Here is a 25,527-nt window from a genome sequence, read left to right as displayed (position 1 = left end):
CTTAATATCAACATGCTCCAGAACATCAACCTCACTTATATTGTCCTCATCATCATCAAGTTCCCTCTCATTGGTGAATACCAAAGAGAAGTATTCATTGAGGAACTGGCTCACTTCCACAGCCTCCAGGCACATCTTCCCACCTTTATCTCTAATCAGTCCTACCTTCACTCCTGTCGTCCTTTTTTTCTTCACATAATTGAAGAATGACTTGGGGTTTTCCTTTACCCTACTCGCCAAGGCCTTCTCATGCCCCCTTCTTGCTCTTCTCAGCCCCTTCTTAAGCTCATTTCTTGCTTCCCTATATTCCTCAATAGACCCATCTGATCCTTGCTTCCTAAACCTCATGTATGCTGTCTTCTTCCACCTGACTAGATTTTCCACCTCACTTGTCACCCATGGTTCCTTCACCCTACCATTCTTTATCTTCCTCACCGGGACAAATTTATCCCTAACATCCTGCAAGAGATCTCTAAACATCGACCACATGCCCATAGTACATTTCCCTGCAAAAAATATCATCCCAATTCACACCAGCAAATTCTAGCCTTCTAGTCTCATAATTTGCCCTTCCCCAATTAATTTCCTGTCCCCTCTGATTCTATCTTTTTCCATGATAATGCTAAGGGCCAGGGAGCGGTGGTCACTGTCCCCCAGATGCTCACCTACTGAGAGATCTGTGACCTGACCTAGTTCATTACCTAGTACTAGATCTAATATGGCATTCCCCCTAGTCGGCCTGTCCACATACTGTGACAGGAATCCGTCCTGGACACCATCTAAACCCTTGGAACTAATCAGGTGCCAATCAATATTAGGGAAGTTAAAGTCACCCATGATAACAACTCTGTTATTTTTGCACCTTTCCAAAATCTGCCTCCCAATCTGCCCCTCTGTATCTCTGCTGCTACCAGGGGGCCTATAGAATACCCCCAATAGAGTAACTGCTCCCTTCCTGTTCCTGATTTCCACTCATACTGGCTCAAAAGAGGATCCTGCTACATTACCCACCCTTTCTGTAGCTGTAATAGTATCCCTGACCAGTAATGCCACCCCTCCTCCCCTTTTTCCACCCTCTCTATCCCTTTTAAAACACTGAAATCCAGGAATATTGAGAATCCACATCAAAGTTGCTGGTGAACACAGCAGGCCAGGCAGCATCTCTAGGAAGAGGTACAGTCGACGTTTCAGGCCTAGAGATGCTGCCTGGCCTGCTGCGTTCACCAGCAACTTTGATGTGTGTTGCTTGAATTTCCAGCATCTGCAGAATCCCTGTTGTTTATATTGAGAATCCATTCCTGCCCTGGTGCCAGCCAAGTCTCTGTAATAGCCACTACATCATAATTTCATGTATGTATCCAAGCTCTCAGTTCATCACCTTTGTTCCTGATGCTTCCTGCATTGAGGTACACGCATTTCAGCCCTTCTACCTTACTGTCTTTACACCGTTTATTCTGCTTGTCTTTCCTCAAAGCCTCTCTATATGTTAGATCTTTCTTTACTCCATGCACTTCTTTCACTGCTCTATCGTGCTGGGTCCCATCCCCCTTGCAAATTAGTTCAAACCCTCCCAAACCATGCCAGCGAACCTACCTGCAAGGATATTGCTCCCCCCTCGAGTTCAGGTGCAACCCATCCAATCTGTACAGGTCCCACCTTCCCCAGAAAGTTCTACTGCCGGAGCAGACCGGAGCCTTGCTGTGTCTAGATAAGGAACTGTCTTTCGTTGTTTGGAACTGTCTCTTTGTGTCCACGCCTTCGCTAGGTAGGTCCGGCCGTTTGCCACTACTTTGTGTTGGAAAACATCTCGTCTTGTTCAGCATCCTGTGTATAAGTCCCGACCCTATGTCCTGTTCCCAAGGTGGGGTCCCGGCTCAGTGTCCCATGTTCCTGCCTCTCAAGTCCAAGGCTCTGTGTTCTCATGCTCTAGACCAAGGCTCCGAGCATCCAGTCCTCCTCCAAGGCTCCGAGGTTCCTGTCTCCCAAGACCAAGTCCCAGTCCCTGAGTTCCTGCTCTGCCAAGACCAAGTCTCTGTGTTCCTGCTCTGCCGAGACCAAGTCTCTGTGTTCCTGTTCTCCCAAGACCAAGTCAAGGTTTCGTGTTCTCGCCCAGCCCAGGAGTACCTCGTCCTGCCCAGGAAAGCCTCGAAGAATCCAAGCCTCGTCCAGTCCTGTAGCCATGTCATGGCTTCGCCTAGTTCTGGAGTCTGAGCCCGAGTCAAGACCCAGGTTCTGGGTCCTAGCCCAGTCTCTGGCTCGGAGACCTAGCCCAGGCTCCTAGTTCCTAGTTCCTTGTCCTGGTTCCGCTTTCCAAGCCAATTTCCTAGCCCAAATCTGTGTTCTTGTCCCAGCTCCTAGTCTGCGTCGAGTCATGTCCCTAACTCTAGTCCTAGTCCTGTTCCTAGTACTTCAGTGTCTGTGTCTTGCATTTGAGTCCGCTCCCAGCGCCCCCTTATGACAGTCCCAGATCTCCTTGGTACAATTTGTGTGCTAACTACTTACATCAAGGGTTCCCAGCCTGTTTTGCCATGGACCCCTACCATTAACTGCGGGGTCCGTGAACCTCAAGGGTGGGAAGCCCTGATTTGATGCTGTCTAGTATCTCCATTGCCACATTCGAAGATTGAAGAAATTCAAATGCTGCTGAACTAACGTTCACTAACTTTCACAACAGAACTGACTCCATACAAAATAACAAATCCTCATCTTCTATCTCGTCATAGTTCAGGCATCTGGGCTCAGCATCAAATTCCCTGCTTATCTACGGTTCTGTAACATAGTGGGTCAAGCCTACCCGTCAACCAGTTGTTATTTGGCTCAGAGTGTCTCTGTTCATTTCTAGAGCTAAACAGTTCTGGGCTTTCTCACTGCCCTACCAGGAGCACATAGTATTTACGTGGCTGCTCTTGGAGCCTTTCCGATCACTGTGACCCCGAGGTAATTGACAATGGTGAACTCAGTCATGGTAATGCCAAGGGAAGGTGATCAGACTTTCTCATTGGAGATTATTAAGCTGAGCAACTCTGTGGTCTGAATGCTACAGGTCACTTGTTACCCAAGACAGATGTGTCTGTTATTATGGTACAATCAGACAGAATAGAGGAAACAATGGCCTCACTTGGTAGTTGAGTCCAGAACCAGATAACGTTCAACAAAGATGATCTGCTAAAGAACTAAAAGTGACAAAATAAATGTATTTTTCCCATACAGCTCTAATTGACATGTTAATTCACTGGAAGTCAGACCCGGTTCTTTCTTTTAGTCCCCAGTCTCAACTATTCCCGTTATCTACTGAGATATGGACATCAGCAGGGTCTGGATATCAGACCTGATCTCAGTGTTCCACTTCAATAGGTTGAAACTTGTCTGAAAGTTACACAATAAATTCATCATGTGAGATAAACTCGGATCTTTATTTCTGGTCCGAGTCCCAAATCCTTAGGTTTCGATAGCAAGGTATCAGCTGGAGACCCACTGCATCCATTCCCTCCGCTTGCCATTCCACTCATGCCCTGCAGACTGGCGTGCAAAGCTGTGGTCAAGTCACAAACGTCTGCTCCTGTACCCACATTCCAACACGAGCCAAGAACTAGGCTGTTCGTGACAGTCCCAGCGATACACATGCACCCCAGAAGCTGTGCGGGCACTGTTACTCAGCAGCAGAAAATTCCCCAGGGCTTTCTGCAAATTGTGGGGCTGTCATAGGGTGGGGCGCTGGGAATGGACCCAGATGCAAGACACAGACACTGAAGTACTAGGAACAGGACAGGACTAGAGACCAGAGTTAGGGACGTGACTGGATGCAGACTGGGAGCTGGGACAAGAACACAGACTTGAGCTAGGACATTGGCTTGGCAAGCGGGACCAGGACAAGGAACTGGGAGCCTGGGCTAGGACTCCGAGCTAGAGACTGGACAACGACCCAGAACTTGGGTCTTCACTCGGGCTCGGACCCCGGAACTAGGCGAGGACATGATGTGGCTACAGGGCTGGACATGACTTGGGTTCCTCATGGCTAGGAAATGACGAGGCTTGGGTTCTTCGAGGCGAGGACATGATGAGGCTTGGGTTCAGACTGGACAAGGACCCAGCACCTGGGTCTTGTCTCGGGCTCGGACTCCAGAACTCGGCGAAGACATGACGTGGTCTTGGGAGACAGGACTAGGCGAGGATACAAGACAGAACGAGAGACTCCTGGGCAGACGAGAGAACTCCAGCACAGGACGAAGCACATGGACAGGATGAGAACATGAAGCCTTGACTTGGTACTCAGGAACAGCTGAGCCTTGGACTTGGGACAACAGGAACCTCGGAGCCTTGGACTTGGGACGACAGGAATGCAGAACACAGAGCCTTGGTCTAGAGCACGGGAACATGGAGCCTTGGATTTGAGAGACAGGAACACAGGGACATGGAACCCGGGACCCCTCCTTGGGAACAGGACTTAGGACCAGGGCTCTACACAGAATGCTGAACACGACGAGACGATTTCAAACACTAGGAAGCGGCAAACGGCCAGATCTACCTAGCGAAGGCATGGACACAGAGACAGTTCAAAACAACGACAGACAGTTCCTTATCTGGTTGCAGCAAAGCTCCGGTCTTGCTCCGGCAGCAGAACTTGACAAGGTTGCGGGCAAGGCTCCAGGCACAGGTTGCGGGGCAAGGCTCCAGACACAGGTTGCGGGGCAAGGCTTCAGACACAGGTTGCGGGCAAGGCTTCAGAAGGAAGGGGAAGAGAAGGGAACAGTCCAGCCTCAGGGTAACGGCAAAGACAGTCTGCCTTACCCCACAGAAGCGAGGACGGGATACTGACAAGACAAACCAGCAACCACACCCGAACCCAGGGTCACTTATATTCCCAGCCCCAAGACGAGCATCAGGTGCCTATGATTAAGCCCAACTGAAACAAGGGACAGCCAGAAGACCTGTAGTGCAGAGTCTATGGACCGGACCATGAACCGAAACGGACTCCTGGCACCTGCAAATTCTATTCACTGTGACAGCCAATTCTGATGCTCGGGGGTTTCTGGGTAAGAACAGTCCCATTGAAAGTGTTTACATGCACACCACTTCCTGCCAAATGCCAGTCAATATTTTTATAAGAACCCAGTGTGCAGTTTAACACAGCAAGCGCCCACATGCAACATACTCAATATCAACAGTCAATGAAACTTTTTTCCTCTCAATCAGCCTCCAAATGTCGAAACTCTGTCATTCGTTGCCACGACCAGCCCCACCCCCTCCCCACTCTGATTCCCTGTTCCTCATCTTATGCTCTTACCCCTACCACTGTGCACTGCCCCAAACCCTGCCCTGTGCTGACCCGGCTGCATTAAACATCCAGCTAATGGTTCCCCATTGTGCGTCAGACTTCAGAGGACTGTGGCAAATCGTAACAACCAGCTGTGGGAGACGCCGGCCTGTGGAAGCAGTGAAAATGACCCGTAATGTTTTAAAGAGCAGGGAATATGGGGGTTAATAACCAATGTCGTTCTCCCTCAGCCCAGAGATTTGACGGACGAAGAACATGTCAGACGTAACTGCAGAGAGCTCGTCTTCATCAGTCTGCAGAAAACTCAAGGGACACCTCTTCGCTCACAAACTGGTGACTATCTCACCAGAGGGAAAGGGACAGGAGAACATCAGGAATGGATTTAGAAGGACAGTCGTGGAACAGAAACAAGGGCAGAGCCCAGATGGGTGAGTTCACTCCCTACTGTGCACCGGGTGTGGTGGAGATTCACTGAGACAGAGTTTCAAATAGAACTGATTTATTTGTCAAAATCACAATGTTAAACTCCGGTAACAGTGAACAATAGCTGAAGAAACTCCTCACTTGCCCAACGACCACATCTGGGTGGGATGGGAAGCAGCAATCATTACAGTCTGACACAGTCACTTTTGATCGCCTCTGAATTCTGAGTGCTGAGTGCATCTCTTCCCACATTCAGTGCAGATGAATGGGCTCTCCCCAGTGTGAACTTGCTGGTGTGTCTGCAGCTGAGATGAGTGAGTAAATCCCTTCCCACAGTCTGAGCAGGTGAACGGCATTGTCCAGGTGTGAACTGACTGGTGTGCCATTAGGTCAGTTGACCGAGTGAATCCCTTCCCACAGTCTGAGCAGGTGAACGGTCTCTCCCCAGTGTGAACTGACTGGTGTGGCTGTAGGTGGGACAACTGAGTGAATCCCTTCCCACATTCAGAGAAAATGAACTGACTGGTGTGTCTGTAGGTGGGATGACCGAGTGAATTGTTTCCCACACTCTGAGCAAGTGAATGGCCGCTCCCCAGTATGAACCCTCTGATGTGTCAACAGATCTGATGACTGAGTAAATCTCTTCCCACAAACGGAGCAGATAAATGGTCTCTCCCCAGTGTGAACTCGCTGGTGTCTCTTCAGGTGGGATAACCGAGTGAATTCCTTCCAACATTCAGCGCAGATGTACGGCCTCTCCCCAGTATGAACTCTCTGGTGTGTCAACAGATTTGATGACCGAGTGAATCCCTTCCCACAGTCTGAGCAGGTGAAAGGCCTCTCCCCAGTATGAACTTGCTGGTGTCTCTGCAGGTAAGACAGGTGGGTAAATGCCTTCCCACACTCTGAGCAGGTGAACGGCCTCTCCCCAGTGTGCACTCGGTGGTGTGCCAGCAGATCAGATGACCGAGTGAATCCCTTCCCACATTCAGTGCAGATATATGGCCTCTCCCCAGTGTGAACTGACTGGTGTGTCAACAGATCTGCTGACTGAGTAAATCTCTTCCCACAAATGGAACAGATAAATGGTCTCTCCCCAGTGTGAATTCGCTGGTGTCTCTGCAGGTGAGATGGGTGGGTAAATGCCTTCCCGCACTCAGAGCAGGTGAACGGCTTCTCCCCAGTGTGAACTCGCTGATGTACCTTCAGTTGAGATGACTGAGTGAATCCCTTCCCACAGACTGAGCAGGTGCATGGCCATTCCCCAGTGTGAACCCGCTGGTGTATCTTCAGTTGAGATGACTGACTGAATCCCTTTCCACAGTCTGAGCAGGTGAACGGCCTCTCCCCAGTGTGAACTCGCTGATGTACCTTCAGTTGAGATGACTGAGTGAATCCCTTTCCACAGTCTGAGCAGGTGAATGGCCTCTCCCCAGTGTGAACTCGCTGGTGTGCCAGCAGATCACATAACTGAATGAACGCCTTCCCACAATCTGAGCAGGTGAACGGCCTCTCCCCAGTGTGAACTCGCTGGTGTGTCTGTAGGTGGGATGACTGAGTGAATCCCTTCCCACAATCAGAGCAGACATACGGCCTCTCACCAGTGTGAACTCGTTGGTGTGCCTGTAGGTGAGATGGCTGGGGAAATGCCTTCCCACATTCAGAGCAGATGAATGGTCTTTCCCCAGTGTGAACTAACTTGTGTGTCTGAAGGTAGGATGACCGGGTGAATCCCTTCCCACATTCAGAGCAAATGTACGGTCTCTCCCCAGTGTGAACTCGCTGGTGTCTCTGCAGTTCAGAAAAACGAATATATGCCCTCCCACAGTCTGAGCAGGTGAATGGCCTCTCCTCAGAGTGAACTCGCTGGTGTCTCATTGCCCGGGATGAATTCGTAAATCCCTCCCACTCTCAGAGCAGGTGAATTGCCTCTCCACAATCTAAACTCACTGGTGTGTCGGTGGGAGGGGTGAGTGAGTGAATCCCTTCCCTCAGAGAGCTGACGAATGATATCTGCCTGCTGTCAGTTCTCTGGGGGTTTCACCAAGTCAGATGACAGACATAGTGAATTCCTCGCATGATCAATGCAGATGAAGGACTGATCTCTGGTGAGCAAATGCCGGGTGATCTCAGCACCCTGGTTCTAGTGGCTTTGACTGGATTAAAACAGAAAACTTCACTTTAAAGATAAATCACTTTTTCATCTGAGATGAGATACTTTTTCATCTCAAAGGATCGACAATGGAAGTTTTAGTGTTGCAAAGAAAATGTCTGCTCACTCCTTAAATGTCTGGTCAAGCACAGCAGAACTGACGTGTTATTGTGTTGGAGATTCCTGTACTCAAATCCTTTGCTGTTTCCAACCTGTAAAAAGATTAACAAAAGACATCATTGCTAAAGAACAGCATTTCAGACGAGATAATTTTAGTCCTTGCGGTAAGATCTGACATCACACTGTCACAGTGAGGTTCAACACAAGTTAGAGGAACAATTCGTCTTCTAACTGGGCACAAATCAGGTGACGAGCCTGACCATTGAATTGTCTGACTGTTTTATTGTCTGTATCAGAATGGACCATTTCTGCCTGTCATCAGTCTGAGACTTGGCTCGGGTTCTCTCTCTCCATTGGAATTATTTCTAATTCTGTCCATGTCCAACTCTGCTATAAAGAGCATATCACATTACATGGCTGATCCTGCGGACTTTCTTAGTATTCCGATCTCTCACCATTCTGGTGACTGACGGTGAAGAACTCATCGGTGTCAAAGCCAATGAATGTGAAGGGGAGGGCATTGGTCTTTCTCACTGGAGATGGTAAACACTTTTGTGATGTGAAAGCTGCAGGTCACTGGTTACCCAGGATAAAGGTGTTTGATGTCACTATGCAGCCAGAGAGGGGAATGGTGAAAAGGAAGTTTTCATGGGGACTGGCATGGATGGAAAATTGGCTGATTGGCAGGAGGCAAAGATTGGGAATAAAGAGAGCCATTTCTGGTTGGCTGTCAGTGACTGGTGGTGATCTGCTGGGGTCAGTCTTAGGACTGTTTCTTTTCACGTTATATGTCAATGATTTGGCTGAAGGAATTGATGGCTTTTTCTGCCATGTTTGCAGCCAACACAAAGGTAGGTGGAGGGGGTCGGTAGGGTTCAGATAGCAAGGAGTCTGCAGAAAGACTTTGGGCAGATGGGCAAAGAAGTGGCAGATGGAATATATTGTCGGGAAGTGTAATTTTCGGCACTTTGTAGAAGGAATAAAGGGGTGGACCATTTTCTAAAACTGGGAGAACATTTTTAAAAATCAGAGTTACAAGAGGACTTGAGAATCCTCGTGCAGGATTCCCAAAAGGTTAATTTGCAGGTTGAACCAGTGGAGAGGAAGACAAATGTAAAAACTAGCACCCATTTTTGGAGTACTGGAATATAAATCAAAAATATAAAGTTTAGTGCCTTTATAAAGCATTGGTCAGAGCACCCGGACTATTGTGAGTAGTTTTGGGTCCCTTGTTTTGGAGAAGATGTGCTGGCCTTGGAGAGTGCCAGAGGAGGTTCACGAGAATCATTCCAGGAATGAAAAGGTTAATATATGAAGATCATTTCATCACTCTGGGCCTGTACACGCTGGCGTTCAGAAGAATAAGGGGGATCTCACTGAAATCTATCGAATATTAAAGAGTCCAGATGGCGTGGATGTGGAGAGGATATTATCTATAATGGGGGAGTCTAGCATCAGAGGGTAGACTCAAAATAGAGGGGTTTCCATTTCGAACAGAGATGAATTTCTTTCGCCAGCGAGTAGTGAATGTGTGGAATCCATTGCCACAGATGGCTGTGGCGGGGAAGGCGCTGGAAGTGTCACGCGTGTCCGGGACACGTCAAGATCGAGATGCCGGTCTGTCACGGTCCCAGCAGTGCGCATGCATAGGACAAATGACGCCAGCACCTTCGCTCATCAGGCCAGAATTCCCCGGATGCTCCCCTCCCCCACCCCTTTGTCTTTAAAATTACTGGTCTTTCAAGCATTCTTCAAATCCTTCCCCCTCCTTCCCTCTTCAGCCCTGACGAAAGGTTCCGGCCCGAAACGTTGACTTATCGTTTCCACTGATGCTGCCCGACCTGCTGAGTTCCTCCAGCGTACTGTAAGTGTTGCGGCGCATGGGGGTGAGGAAGGGGAAACAACCGGGACTACCCGAGGTGCGGAGCCGCGGTATGTCCACAGCTCGCAGCAATTGTCCCTCAATCGGGGTTGCGGGCCCCCTGATATAAGACACCCACCCAGAGACCAGCTCCTACCTGCCACCGATCAGTCAGACCCTTGTGTCCACGCGACGCATGCGCGATTTCCCGGAAAACCGGAAATCTCTACGCCTGCGCATTTGATCGGTGGGTTACCGCAGGCGAATTCTGAAGCGCGGAGATCTCTGGGTAGACAAGGCACCATTCAAAGACGAGGAAAGCGCCGATTTCCCCCTGCTTCATGCTTCAAAATTAGTCATTGTTTTTATGTGGAATACACAACAGCTACTTTAATACAGCATGCTCACAAAAACAATATACTCAATATCAACAAACATTCCGTGTGTCAAAAGTCAAAGTCCAACCTACTTACAAATGCAGATATAAAACAAAAAGACCGTCTTTAGTCGCTGGAAATATAGAACATCATACACAAATTGCTGGAGGAACTCAGCAGGTCAGGCTGCATGTACGCGGAGGAATAAACAGTTGGGGCTTCATGCCAAAGCCCTTCATCAGTCACCAGCATGGTGAAGAGTCTCAACCTGAAGTGTCAACTGCCTATTCTTTCCATAGGTACTGCCTGACTTGCTAAATTCATCCAGCCTTTTGTTTTTAGTCAGTCAGGTTCCAAATGTTACTGATCTGCCATTTGTAGCCATGTCCTCCTGGCCTGATTCTCTCCATAGACATCCCACCACCAATTTCTGGATTCTCTAAGTCCTTCTCAGTACTGGCTCCTCTTTAGATTCTGACCCTGTTCCATCGAACTCTTATACTTTATTATATACTCTCAGACTTTACTGCAACAACCCAGCTGCGTGAGGCACAACCATTTGAAATTGGTGAAAACGACCCATAATGTTGAAAGAACAGGGAAGAATTTAACACCCATGGCATGATTTCCTAACGGATAAGTTGCAGCTTGAGTCTGTGGTAAAGAAGAAAATTGAAATGTTAGCTTTCATTTCAAGAGGGCTAGAATACAAAGTCAGGGATATAATGCTGAGTCTTTATAAGACATTGGTTAGATCACACTTGGAATATTGTCAGCAGTTTTGGGCCTCTTATCTAAGAAACGATATTTTATTATTAGATTATGAAGACACGCAGTCCTCTTTTATTGTCATTTAGTAATGCATACATTAAGAAATGATACAATATTTCCTCCAGTGTGATATCACAAAACACAGGACAGACCAAGACTGAAAAAAAACTAACAAAAACACATAATTATAACATATAGTTACAACAGCGCAACAATACCATAACTTGATGAAGAAGTCCATGAGCACATTAAAAGTTCAAAGTCTCTCAAATGTCCCACATCTCACGCAGACGGGAGAAGGAAGAAAACTCTTCCTGCCATGCCTGACCACAGTCCAACTCTGAGTCATCCGAAAACCTCGAGCTCTGATCAGCTCTCCGACAACGAGTACTGAGCGCCATCTCTATCCGAACAATTCGACCTCCATCTCGGTCGCCAACAACAGGCAAAGCCAGGGATTTTGAGGCCTTCCCTCCGAAAGATTCCTGATCACTCAATAAGAACAGCAGTGAACTGGCGTTTCAGAAATCTTTCCAGATGTTCCTCTGTGCTTTCAAGTCCATCTCCATCAAATCAGAATTGTCCATGGCCCTATTCAACGGATACAATATCATTTTTCACTAGAGGGCTGCGCACGCGCGGCGCGCTGCTCTCTCTTCCCCCACCATTGTGGGATGCGTTAGCATTAGTGAAGGTCCAGAGGAGGATCGCAGGGATGATTCCAGGAATGAAAGCGTTATGGAACAAGGAATGTTCGATGGCTCTGCAAATATCTTTGCTGGAGTTTAGAGAATGAGGGGTGATCTCATTGAACCCATCGAACATTAAAGGCCTGGATAGAGTGGATGTGCAAAAAGATGTTTCCTGTGTTTGTGGAGTCTAGGCCAGAGGACACAGCCTCAGAACAGAGGGACATACATTAAAAACAAAACCGAGAAGGAATTTCTTTACCCAGAAAGCGGTGAACCTGTGGAATTTGTTGCTACAGACAGTTGTGGAGGCCAAGTCACCGGATATATTTCAAGCGGAGTTTGACAGGTTCTTGATTAGTCAGGGCATCTAAGCTTACTGCCAGGCCTGATCCTGCTGACACCTCCCAGCCTGCATAAGCAAGCACCTCCCAGTCTACACCCAGTAAGATTCATCCACAGCTCGTTCCAGACTCATCTCCTGCAGCCTATTTCACCCCAGTCTCATCCACAATCCCTGATCACACATCAAACCGGCCACCTCAACCGAATGGGAGAGTGGGAGGAGGGTGGAAGGGTGTATGAACAGGGAGAGTGAGAGGGGTAGAGCATGACGGGGATTGGGGTAGAATGAGAGAGCGAGTGTGGGGTAGAGGGGAAGAGCGAGAAGGGGTGAGAGTGAGAGATGGTGAGAGGGAGAGTGGGAGGAGGTCGAGTAGGTGAGAGGGAGATTCAGAGTAAGAGGGGAGGTGGGTTGAGAGCAGGAGGAGGAGGGGAAGAGCAGTTTAGGGAGAGTGGGGGAGATCGAGTAGGTGAGGATTTATTCAGGGCAAGAGCGGGAGGGAGAGTAACAGGATTGTGGGGAGTGGGGGAGGGGGAGTGAGCGGTGGTGGGGCAGATCAAGAGGGGGAGTGGGGGAAAAGAGGGGGGAGAGCGTAGGGAATGAATTGGAGAGAAGGGGTTGAGCGAGAAGAGGTGTTGGGCCAGTGATAGTGACAGTGACAGCAAGAGTGGGAGTAGGGGAAATTGTGCAAAGGGAAGGGGATGGTGATGGAGGGGAGACGGGAGGGTGGAGGATGAGAGGAGTGGAGATGCTGGGGGTTGTAGGAGAAGGTGTGGGGAGGGAAAAGTGATGCAGGGAAGACAGTGAGGATGGAGGAGGAGGGGAGAGTGTCCTTGATGGGGGGGGGAAGAGGTGATGGGGTGGGGTGGGGAGAAAGTAGAGGGAGGGGTTGGGTGTGTTAGGGTATGAGAAGGTTGGAGCGGGGAGTGAGCGTGGGGAGGAGGAGGGATGGAGAGGCTAGGCAAGATGATGAAACGAAAAAGGACAGGGAAACAGGAGAGGGGAGGGGTGGGGAAAGTGGAGGGGGAGAAGTATGGATAGGGAAGGAAGAAGTGGGAGTATTGGGTCGGGAAGGGAGGTTGAAGGTTAGCTAGATGGTAGAGGGAGGGGTGAGAGAGTGGCAGGAGATAAGAGGGGGAGGGAGAAGGTGTGAGGATGGGGAAATGGAAGGAAGAGGAGAGGATATGGTAGAATCTGGGGATAGATAGTTTACACGAGGGGAGAGGAGGTGGGAAGGGGTGAGTGAGTGGGAGAGGGGAGGATGGGGAAAGTAAATGTAGGAGGAGGGGAAGTATGCAGACAGTGGATAGGTGGAGGGTGAAGAGGAGAGGTTAAAGCGAGGGCAGATGGCAGAGGAGAGAGAATGCAGGTTAGATAGATGGTGGGAGAGGAGGGGGAGATGATGGATCGGGGAGGGACAGTGGGAGAGAGGTAGGTGGAGACTGGGGAAACAGTAATAGGAGGGGAAGGGATGGTGGAGACATGAGACTGGAGGGGAGTGGAAAGGTGATGGAGGGGTTGTTGAGGGTAGGGGAGATAATGGGAGTGACGGGAGTGGGTGAGGGGAAGATTAGAGACAGTAGAGAAGGTAGTGTGTAAGGGTAATGGAGATGGGAAGGGTTGGGGAGAAGTTAGGAGTGATGATGGAGGGGTTGAGTAGCGAAGTTGGAGAAGGAAAGAGCAGGGAGAAGGTGAGATGGAGATTGTGAGTGGGGGGTGTGTGATGGAGATTGTGGGTGGGGAGATGCACAAGGGAAGGGGAGGGAAGTTCAGCACTGTCCCACTGTCACTAAGTGGGGATCTGCCAGCACCTGGTCCCTCAGTCTAGCCAGGGAAATGTAGTAGAAGTGGGAGATGGTGGTGGGAAGAATGGCGTGAAGATCAGTGCCATCGCGGTCGACCGAGCCTCTCCACACAGGGCTGCGGCGTGGGGGGCGGGGTCACAGTGAGCGATAGACAGAGAGACAGAGAAAGTGACAGAGGCAGTAAGCAAGCCAGAGGAGATACAGTGGAGAGTGTGAGATAGATGATGGAGAAGGAAGGGAAGTGGAGATAGAAGGGAAGAAGGAAAGGGGAGAATGATTCAGAGACTCAAGTTCAATCCCTTTATACGGGGTCTGCACGCCCTCCCTGTGACCGCATGGGTTTGCTTCATAATCAGGTTTAATAGCCTGAAATTTGTTGTTTTATGGCAGCTGCACAGTGTAATACATTAAAAGAACTAAATTACAATAAGAAATATACATAAATTAAATTGAACTAGAGGAATGTGATTTTCTCGCACGCTCGCTGTGAATTGTCTCCCCGCAGTGTGTGTGGGTCAGGGGTGAAATTGATGACAGTGTGACAGGAAGTAAAATGGTATCAGTGTAAATGGGTGATGGGTGGTTAGCACAGACTCTGCGGGCCGAAGGGCCTGTCTCCGTTCTGGGAGCCTATGCAGAGCCATTGAAGCGGGGAGGAGGTGGGGCCGGGAATCAGATAATATCGACTTTACAGAGGATAAGATGAAGCGGGAGTTGGGGTAGGGGGAGTAGATAATGTGAGCAAACCGGAATTCCCAAAGCCTAGTGGGAGTGACTCTGACTCTGACCTCTCCACCGGTCAGTTTCGGGTGAGAAACAGTTCTGGGTGGAACTGACTGGGACCACCACCAACACGCTACATGTGGGAAACTTCTTCCGTTGGCCATGGATGGGAAATCTACGGGAGTGGGAGCTATGTGGGCCAGTCCATTCGGCCCCACTTTTTCTAAAAGCTGGGGGCTGCTGCTCCGCCGGACCTCCTCCTGTCCCAATCACCACCATTGTTCAGTCCTGAGCCTCGGAACGCTTCTACCCATCCCTGTCCTATCTCTCGTACAGCAAAACGCAATACCCATCTGTAATCTCTTCCCACTCCATCCGTCCACAATCCACACCCTTTTCCCACTGGATCACCACTCCATCTTCCCTCCCCTTTTTCTCAGCTCCCCCTCCTCTCCTACGTGATCCACCACTTGCAGCTATTTGTCACCTCCACCTTTGGTCTCCCAGCTGCTGTCGCTGTCTCCACCCACCCCTCCTCATCCAGATCTACCTGCCACTCAGGTCTTGCTCCACCCCTTCTTATACCAACAGTCAGTGCAGGTGCAGGGTCGTGACCTGAAACGTCGACTCTCCATTTCCCTCCAGAGACACTAGCTGACCCGCTGAGTCCCGCCAGCTCCTTTGTGTTTTGCTGCTCATTGTCTTCATGGAGTCACTGAAGAAGAGCGAGTATAGTGAAAGATTTTCAGCAGCGGTACAAAATAGGTTTAAAGGACTGAGAGTAGAAGACATGGAGCAGACACCAGATAACACGTGGTCCAACCTGAAGGACTGTATGCAAATGGCAGCTGAAGAACGTCTCCCCAAAAGAAGGCGCGTAGCTAAACAAGCCTGGATGATGGATCACATTCTGAAGCTCATGGAAGAGAGAAGGAAGCACAAGAAGGGCACATCTAAGTACAAGGAATTGGACCAACAAATAAGGGCAGAATGTGCAAAAAGCTAAAGAGCAAAGGTTTATCAAACGGTGTGAAAAGATAGAGACCATGAACATGTTGCATCATTCAAGGGATGTGCGCAGGGAGATTGCAGAGATGACCAACAGGAACAAGAAACAATCAAGGACTGGCATTATTCAAGACAAACACGGGAACATACTCTTTGAGAATGACAAGGTGGAAAGTAGATGGATGGAATACATTAGGGGGTTGTACTACGATGCTAGAAATAATCAAGTGAGTGAGAAGAACACGGAAGGTCGGGAAATTTTGTTAGCGGAAGTAAGAGCAACCATTGGAAAGTTGAAAACTGGTAACGCTTGTGGTGTAGATGGTATTACAGTCGAAATGTTGAAATGCCTTGGTGACTCAGAGGTTGAGGAGATCATGAGGCTTTGCAATACAATCTACTCAACAGGAAAGTGGCCAACAGATTTTGTGGTGTCGGAGTTTGTCATGATCCCAAAGAAAAGTATGAGCACGAAATGCTCAGACTTTAGAACTATAAGTCTAATAAGTCATGCCTCCAAGATCTTGTTATTAATACTTCTAAGCAGAATAAAAAGGACAGTTCTTAATGAAATTAATGAGTGCCAGAGCGGATTTATACCGGGTAAGGGTACCCGTGAAGGGATTTTCAATTTGCGAATGATTGTGGAACGAGGTCTAGAAAAAAAAAGACATTTACATGTGCTTCCTGGATTGCAAAAAAAGCTTTTGACCGAGTCAATCATGAACAGCTGGTCAATTGCCTGAACTCTTTGGGGTTGGATGGGAAAGATGTTCGACTGATTACGAGTCTGTACTGGCATCAGAAGGCAGTAAGAAGAACTAGTGGTGGGAATTCACCGGAAGCTGAGATCCAAAAAGGGGTTCGCCAGGGCCGCGTTATCTCCCCTTTATTATTTAACATTTACTCAGAGGTAGTCTTCAGGGTGTTGAACGATGAAGCTGGTGTCCAAATTGGTGGAGTGACGGTGTACAACTTGAGGTATGCAGATGATTCAGTGTTGTGAGCCGAGACTGAGGACGAGTTACTCAGAATAGTAGATAAGATAAATGCTGAAGGAGAATGATCTGGAATGAAAATAAATGCCACAAAGACGAAGATGATGGTAGTGTCACGGAAGAAAGAAGTCCCCAAAATCAGTATCAAAATTAACGGCGTAGGCATGGAACAAGTCAAGAAGTTTGTGTACTTGTGGAGATGGTCACAGAGGATGGGAAATGTGAAACAGAAATTAGACGAAGAATTGAGATTGCAAGATCAACGTTCTGGAGCCTGAGTGACGTGCTGGGTGGAAAGAGTTTGGACTTTGGGCTGCGTTGTAGAATTTGGAAATGCTACGTCTGGAGCAGTCTGTTGTACGGAGTTGAATTGTGGACCTTATGCCAGGAAGCGCAACGACGACTGGAGGCATTTGAAATGTAGTGTTTAAGGAGAATGCAGAGAATTAGATGGGTGATGAAGGTCAGTAATATGGAAGTGTTGAAGACAGCGAGGAGAGAACAGAAGTTGCTGAAGAATGTGCAGGAAAGGAAGCTGGAATATGCCGCGCACGTGTTAACAAGTGGTGGACTACAGAAATTGTTATTGGAAGGGATGATAGAAGGAAAGAGGGAAAGAGGAAGGCAACGAACCTCCTGGTACAATAATGTGAGGCAATGGACTGGGCTGAATTGTGCTGAGGCCAGAAAAAGTGCGCAAGATCGAAGAAGATGGAGGTGCATAGCCGCCAACCCCGGATTCGGAACGGCAGCTATTGACTGACTGACTGCCTTCATGGAGTCACAGAGTAATACAGCACAGGAACAGGCCCTTCAGCCCAACTGGTCCATGCTGACCACCGTAGGGAGCATCATTCCTGGGCTAGTCCCAGTTGCCCATGGTCAGTCACTAACCTTCCAAACCCTTCCCTCCATGTACCTATCCAACAGAGTTTTAAATGTTACAATTGTACCCACTTCGAACATTTCCTCTGGCAGCTCATTCCAGGTACTCACTGCCCCCTGTGCACAGAACTTACCTCTCAGGTCTCTTTTAAATCTCTCCCTCTTCTCTTGTATCTCTACCCTTTGATATTAGACTCGCCAAATCTGGGGAAAAGTCTATGAATCCACCTTATCCATGACTTTATAAACCTCCAGGAGGTCGCTCCTCATTCTCCTACCGTCCAGCGTGACCGACCTCTCCCTGTAACAGGGGTGCACGGGTTTCTAGGCCCATTGGTTACAAGGGTAAACATATCAATTTCCAGTTGAAGTTTAATTGTTATTCAACCATACACGAGTACAGCTAAACAAAACAGTGATCCCCGGGGTCACTCTCTCTCTTACTAGCGAGGGATCGAGATTTATTTCTCCTGCCACAATGAGAGGGAAAACCAACTGTTCGCTGTTTCGATGTTGCAATCTGCTGCATTGCTTGTCCGAGCCTCCCAACTTAAAGACCACCGGGCTCAACTCATCATCAAAAGAGGGGGGGGGGGGGGAGAGAGAGAGCACACTCAACCATTCAACCAGCTGATCTATCTCACTCCTGTACGCCGCCTAATCACCATTTTGAATTTCTGTCACCAATAGTTGGTCATTGGCAAATTTATAAATGGCGTTTCAGCTGTGCCTAGCCACGCAATTGTTGTAGAGAGAGTCGAGCAGTGGTCTAAATAGATAGATAGATATACTTTATTGATCCCGAGGGAAACTTGGTTTCGTTACAGCTGCACCAACCAAGAATAGAGCATAAATATAGCAATACAAAAACCACAAACAATCAAACAACAAAATGCAAACTATGCCAGATGGAAATAAGTCCAGGACCAGTCTATTGGCTCAGGGTGTCTGACCCTCCACGGGAGGAGCTGCAAAGTTCGATGGCCACAGGCAGGAACAACCTCCCATGATGCCCAGTGTTGTATCTCGGTGGAATGTGGCCGAAGTCCAAAAGCAAAAAGTTCAATATCCGGGCTACAAACACGTTCCTCGATCGTAATATGACCTGGATTGAACTATCTGTTGTTAACCAGAACAGTAAGCACCCAACTCCTTACGCTTACCGCTCTCAGTGCACATATCTAAGCACATATTATTCCCCTAAACTATCTAACTGTTGCAACGAACGAGGCGAACCCAAGCGCAGGACGCAGGACACTGGCACGGAGATTGAGTTAGGATGCAGACGCGGGCGTGAGCGTTGAACGGCAAACAGGAGGGAGTGCAGGAAAGCAGGAGGCAGGCAGAACTTACCTTGACACGGAGCGTAGAAAGGAAAGCGGCAGAAAGAACTTTTCTTAGCACAGACAGACGGAGCTACACAGGTAAACCTCGGTGCAGAGAGTAACACTCTCTGTGCTACATTGATAATCACAATACTGTTCAAAAGTCTGAGGTTCCCGAGCTATATTTACAGTATGTGTCTAAGACCTTTGCACAGTATAGGGATTTTCCATTATTATTCTGTATTGCAACAAAACATCCTATTTCACGACATATGCCAATGATATCAAACCTAGTTCTGATTCCGAAAGTTGCAGTGTTTCTACAAAAATGAATTTAATGAATTGCCATTTTGTTTAGATGGCCGTAAATAATGTAAATGGATTTATGTAAGTTGCCTAAAAGACTAGAGCTGGTATCTCCAGTCCGGTACCAGCCTCGTAAATCCCTTCTGCGCCCTCTGCAGCTCGACAGTGATTTCCATTGTTCGCCCGTCGTCGACGTCCACACCATTATGATGGTGTCGAGAATAGCGCGTGATTTGGATTTAAGTGAGGGAGAGTTGCGCAGCGTCAGCCTCACTCTCTCTTCCCAATTCCCATCTGGATGCAGTGGCAAGACAGAGTCTAGACGGCTGGAGATGGGACTAGGCGCAGTGGATGACCAGGACGTCTTCTGTGTCTTGTCCTGCTCTACACGTTCCACGACGCTTGTAGAGACCGGCTTCTTGACCGTTGGACATTCCATTGGTCTCGTCCGCTCAATCCGCCGGAGTTTGTCTTCACGTGATGGGATAGACAACTCCCTATCTCACCGAGAGTTTGAGACCCGTCGGCTTCCCTCACCTGGTTTAGCCGGCTTGTCGAAGCCGTTGCCCGGACAGCATCTATGGAGGGGAATAAACTGACAACTTTTTGGGCCAAGACACATTATCAGGACTCTTTATCAGTGTCGTGATAAAGGGTCTCGGCCAGAACTGCCGACTGTTTATTCTCCTCCATAGATGCTGCCTCATCTGCTGAGTTCCTCCAGCACCTTTTTGTGTGTCTTGCTCAATATTTCCAGTATCTGCAGAATCTCTTGTGTTGACAATGACTGAATCCCCACTGTATCATAATGCAATTCCTCCAGTCTCTATCGAATTCTAGCTGGTTCAGATCTGATGTGGCATCACATGGGTTCGACTTCACAGGTTGTGATCATTTCTGGAGACACTGTGAGTACGGGAACTGGATCTGAGAACAGAAAACGCCACTGCACTTGGGAAGGATTCTGTGCACAGCTGCACCACCATCTGTGTGTGTGTGTGTGTGTGTGTGTGTGTGTGTGTGTCTGTGTATCTGGTGGGTGAGTGTGTGTGTGTCTCTGGTGGGTGAGTGTGAGTGTGTGTGTGTGTGTGTGTGTGTGTGTGTGTCTCTGGTGGGTGAGTGTGAGTGTGTGTGTGTGTGATCTTGTGTGTTCGTGTTCTATGAGTGCATCAGTCATCTGTGTTTGTGTCTGCACGGTATGTGTGCACTTGTGTCAGACCGGGTATGCGTGCACGTGTGTAAATCGTGGGTGAGTGTGTGTGTGAGTGTTTGTGTGCCTGGAGGGTGAGTGCGTGTGTGTTTCTGTGTGTACCTCGAGGGTGTGTGTATGTGTGCGTGTGTGTGTGGGCGCGCGCCTGGTGGGTGAGTGTGCGTGTGTGTGTGTGTGTGTGTATGTGTGTGTGTGTATGTCACCTTGTGTGTTCATGTGCTATGTGTGCATCAGTCATCTGTGTTTGTATCTGCACGATATGTGTGGACGTGTCAGATCAGGTATGCGTGCGTGGGGTGTGCAAATGTGTGTAGATCGCACAGCCGGTGTAGGCAACACGCACGGAGCACAGCGCAACTCCACACTCCACCAGCCATCGCTCCGACTTTCACTGAGATTAGAAGGGCTGCCCAGTCCTTCCCAAAGGAGCTGTATCCATCTGCACCTTCCCTCAATCCAGCCCGCTCCCCGCTCCTGACCGCTCTCTGGGTCTCAGCGTCCCAGTGTGTTCTGGTGATGAAGGAACTGACTCAGCCACTCATTCCCAGGGAGAGGGGGAAGGAGGGGCTGATGCTCCATCGGAAACCACAGCACTGGACAAGCCTTTGCAAACAACAGGGGCAGCATAACACACCCAGCCACACACCTTCAGCTTTGGGAGAAACCTCCGGTGGGCCTGCCGGAACTGGAGGTTTCAGGAGCGGCTTCACCTGCAAACAGATGGGAAAAGTTTTATCAGGAATATAGAGAGTAAAGAGAGGCAAGAGCGGGCATTGAACCACTGGGAAATTACATTGGAGAGTTGGTAATGAGGAACAAAAAAAATGGCGGTCAAACGGAGAAGTATTTTGAGTCAGTGTTCACTGTGGAGGACACCAGCAACATGTGTGAAATTCGGAAGTGTCAAGCAGAAAGAATATTGTCACTTTTACTAAATAGAAAGTGCTTGGGAAACTGAGAAGTCTGAATTGCAAATGGACTACACCCCAAGGTTCTGAAAGAGGTAGCTGACGTGATTGTGGAGGCATTAGTAATGATCTTTCTAGAATCACTGGATCCTGGAATATTTCTAGTGGACTAGAAAATCAGAAATCTCATTCCACTCTTTAAGAAGGGAGAGGGGCAAAATGCAGGAAATTATCAACCAGTTAGCCTGACTTCACTGGTTGGGAAGATTTTGGAGTCGTTATTAAGAATGAGGTTTCGGTGTACTTGGAGACATGTGATAAAATAGGCCAAAATCAGCATGGTTTCCTTGAGAGGAAATCTTGCCTGACAAATCTGTTGGAAGTCTCTGAGGAAATAACTAACAGGAGAGATGAAGGAGAGTCAGTGGATATTGTTTACTCGTGGTAGTGGGAAAGCTCAACGGTTATTGTAACACTATCACAGCGGTTAGTGTAACACCATTACAGTGGTTAGTGTAACACTATTACAGTGGTTAGTGTAACACCATTACAGCGGTTACTGTAACACTATTACAGTGGTTAGTGTAACACCATTACAGCGGTTACTGTAACACTATTACAGTGGTTAGTGTAATACTATTACAGCGGTTACTGTAACACCATTACAGTGGTTAGTGTAATACCATTACAGAGTTAGCGTAATACTATTACAGTGGTTTTAGTGTAACCCTATCACAGTGGTTTTCGTGTAACATTATTACAGTGGTTAGTGTAACACTATTACAGTGGTTAGTGTAACACTATTACAGCGGTTTTCGTGTAACATTATTACAGTGGTTTTAGTGTAACACTATTACAGTGGTTTACAAGTAACATTATTACAGTGGTTACTTCAACACTATTACAGTGATTAGAGTAACACCATTACAGCCCATGACTGCGATCGGGTCAATTCCACCGTTGTCTATAAGGAGTCTGCACTTTCTCTCCGTGACTCGATGGCTGTAAACCAGGTGCTCTGGTTTTCTCTCAAATCTCAAAGATGCACGGGTTAGCAGATTAATCGGTCACACGGGTGTGACTGGGTGGCGCGGGATCGATGGGCCGGAAGGGTGTGTTACTGTGCTGTATCTCCAAATAAAATAACAGATGCCTTCTGACGGCTTTTGCCCAGGTGCTGCCTGTGAGAAGAGAGTTGGTGGTGTTACGGGAAAGACGCCAGCATGGACAGATGGTTGATTGCTGACCAGCAGAAGACAATAAATGTTTTTCTCTGGCTGGCTGCCAGTGACAAGCCGTTTTCCACAGTCCTGGGTGTTGGGACCGCTACTTTGCACGTTATATGCCAATGATGTGCATGACAAAATTTTTGGTTTTGTGGCCAAGTTTAGGGACGATACAAAAAATAGGTGGAGGGGCAGGTAGTGTTGAGGAGGCAGGGAGTGCCCGCATTCTGCACTGCACATCAGACCAGCGCTCCTTATATACGGGCACCCAGTACGGAAGAGGGTGGGTAGCGAGGAGAACCTACGGGTGGGCCTGGCCAAGATGGCCATTCATGGGTGCAGCTGGCAGAAAGTCGAGGATTCCGCCAGGGCCGACTGTCTGCCCCTTCCAAGGACACGTTCATGACCGGTTGTCCTTGGACAGGGAGCATAAGGTCACAATGGGTACACTGGGGGACTTCCAGGAGTGGTGTCCCCCCGCCGCCATCCCCAGGGGAATGACTGTTTTACAGACAGTAGTAAACATATTTTAATGTGAATTTATTCACCATCTTGTCAGCATTGAATTTTGAATATTTTTGAATTACTGAATTTTTTTTGTATTTGTTGTTTAGGTAAACTTTTATAGTTTTGTAAAACAAAAGAGAGGAAAAGTAGGGAGTCTGCAAAAGGAGTTGGACGGATTAGAAAATGGACGAAGTGGCAGATGGAAAAACGAAAGAAAGTGTATGTTCGAGCACTTTGGTGGAAGGGGTACAAGTGTGGACCATTTTCTAAATGGGGGCAAAGTATGAAATCGGAGGTGCAAAGTAACTTGGGAGAGCTAGTTCAGCATTCGCTAAAGGTGGCTTGGAGGCTGAGTCAGCCGTAAGAAAGGCCAGTGTAATGTTAGCATTCCTTCCCTGGGACTAGAATGTAAAGCAAGGATGTAATGCTGAGGATTTTTAAGACATTGGCTAACTGCACTTGAAGTATTGAGGACAGTTTTGGGCCCAATATCTAAAAAAAAGGATCTGCTGGCATTGGGGAGGGGAGAAGAGAGGAGAGAGGGGAAGAGAGAAGGAGGGGGAAGAGAGAAGGAGGGGGAAGAGAGAGGAGAGGGGGAGGAGAGGGGGGAAGAGAGAGGGGCGAGGAGGAGGGGGGAAGAGAGAGAGGCGGGGAGGAGAGAGGGGAGGATGGGGAGGAGAGTGTGTGGAGGGGGAAGAGAGGGGAGAGGGGGAGGAGGGGGGGAAGAGAGAGGCGGGGAGGATGAGGAGGATGGGGAGGAGAGTGTGTGGAGGGGGAGGAGAGAGGGGAGGGGAGAGAGAGGGAGAAGAGAGAGAGGCAGGGAGGAGAGAGGGGAGGATGGGGAGGAGAGTGTGTGGAGGGGAAGAGAGAGGAGAGGGGGAGGAGGGGGGGAAGAGAGAGAGGCGGGGAGGAGGGGGGAAGAGAGAGAGGCGGGGAGGATGGGGAGGAGAGTGTGTGGAGGGGAGGGGAGAGGAGAGTGTGCGGGTGGTGGTAGGAGTGGAGGTGAGGGGAAAATGAGGGAAGAAGGAGGAGGAGGAAGGGGTTTGCATCTCAGGGACAGGGGAGGATAGGATGGGAGGGGGAGTGACCCAGAGTCGGAGTTGAGATATGAAGGGGAAGAGGTGTAAGGGAACAACACCTCGGGCGAGCGAAGGTGAGGGAGGTGAGGTGGGGAATGAGTGACCCAGAGATAGGGAGTTGGGAAGAGAGGGGCAATGAATGACCAGAACATAAGGGGGTGACCTACTGAATCTGGAGGGGTGAGGGGGTAACTTAGAGACCGGGGAGTGGCTGGGATAATAGGGAGGAGGGGGGAAAGGGATGACCCACAGACGGGGTAGAGGGGCAAAGTGGATGATGCGGAGACCCAGGGCTGTGGGGTGAGCGGGGTAACCTGGAGTAGGAGAGCAATAAACCAGAGACCAGGGAGGGGAAAGGGGCCGCGTCAGAGAAGTGGGGATGGGGAGGGGGAGGGGAAAGTGGGTAGCCCCTCGACAAGACAGAAGGGGGAGTAGGGAGAGGTGGTGTACAGATGGGAGGTCAGCGGGGTGAGGGGACAGTGGAAGGAGCTGGAGGGAGAAGGGGAGAGACAACCCATAGACAAGGGTAGTGCAGAAAGCGGCGACCAAGTGAAGGGGGTGGGGTGAGAAAGGGCGTCCCAGAGATGGGATACAGAGGATGACACAAAGGAGGGGGCAATGTGGAGGCAGGGAAGGTAAAAGGAGAGATTCGAGATGGACGAGGGGTTTGTTACAAGGGCAAGCGAGAAGCAGACCCGCTGACGAGTGGCGAGGCAGGAAGGGCCGATCCACAGAAGGGGTGAGAATTCAGATTTTATCCATAGGCATGTTTTCCCGTTTCGGTAACACGGACTGGACTGTTGTCCTGGTACACAAGTAAATAAAGTTTGCAGGAAGAGCGAGCGCAGGTCGTCAGAGACCAGGTGATCGGTGAGGTCACTTCACCCAGAGCAGTGACCGTTCGGAACCCGTCACTACTGGGACAGACTGAGGGGAGTGGCAGCGATGGATTGAAGGGGGAAGCTGAGTGAACAGAGAGAGACAAAAGAACATCAGTACAGGGTGGTGGGACAGGAACACCAGCAGGGACCAGAGGGGCAGAATGGCCTCTCTAATTTAATAGTAAGTATGTTACAGAGTCAGTAAGGATCAGAAACACAATATTTAAAATAAAAACTGATTTATTTACGACAGATCCACAATATTTAACTCCAGTCCGATAGAAGGCCAACATCATCAGAACAAACCTCTCCCGTGCCCTGTGATCTGGAGGCGGTGAAGCTCGGCGTTCTCGCTGGGTTGGGGGCTGGTCTCGCCCGTCTGCGCTGCCCCCTGGTGTCCGAAATGTGGAATGACAGCCTGGATCGTGGGCGTGCATTTGTTCCTCTGCAGACAATTGAGAACAGCTTGCTCTTGCCGACAACATCCACGGATCATAAACTTATAGCACATGTCACTCGGGGACTTCAGCTAAGTATATATCTTTTGTGCGAATATATGTTTACTTGCTATCTTATATGCGCCTTGTGCTGTTTCTGTTGTTACTGTGTTTTGCATCTTGGCCCCAGAGTAACATTGTTTCATTTGGCTGTATTT

General features: G+C 49.0%; 1 protein-coding gene and 1 long non-coding RNA gene across 2 annotated transcripts in view; one reads left to right on the top strand and one right to left on the bottom strand.

Annotated features, from left to right (window-relative positions):
- LOC140204031 (uncharacterized) overlaps positions 1-10,029 on the bottom strand; it is a 27,196-nt gene extending 17,167 nt beyond the window's left edge. The window contains exons 1-4 of the mRNA XM_072270280.1: positions 9,989-10,029; positions 6,218-8,062; positions 5,930-6,156; positions 3,147-3,165 (exon numbers count right to left, since the gene is read on the bottom strand). Coding sequence (XP_072126381.1) covers positions 3,147-3,165; positions 5,930-6,156; positions 6,218-7,576 — 1,605 coding nt within the window. The 5' untranslated portion in view covers positions 7,577-8,062; positions 9,989-10,029. The remainder of the gene's footprint in view (positions 1-3,146; positions 3,166-5,929; positions 6,157-6,217; positions 8,063-9,988) is intronic.
- On the top strand, positions 9,721-25,527 carry LOC140204043 (uncharacterized). The gene is made up of 3 exons (XR_011887500.1): positions 9,721-9,834; positions 23,020-23,131; positions 25,126-25,527. It is a non-coding gene; the product is annotated as an uncharacterized lncRNA (long non-coding RNA).

Source organism: Mobula birostris, chromosome 10 (genome assembly GCF_030028105.1).
Source record: "Mobula birostris isolate sMobBir1 chromosome 10, sMobBir1.hap1, whole genome shotgun sequence".
In the NCBI taxonomy this organism is placed as follows: Eukaryota; Metazoa; Chordata; class Chondrichthyes; order Myliobatiformes; family Myliobatidae; genus Mobula; species Mobula birostris.
Note: the sequence above shows the minus strand (reverse complement) of the source record. Positions and strands in the feature narration are given on the sequence as shown.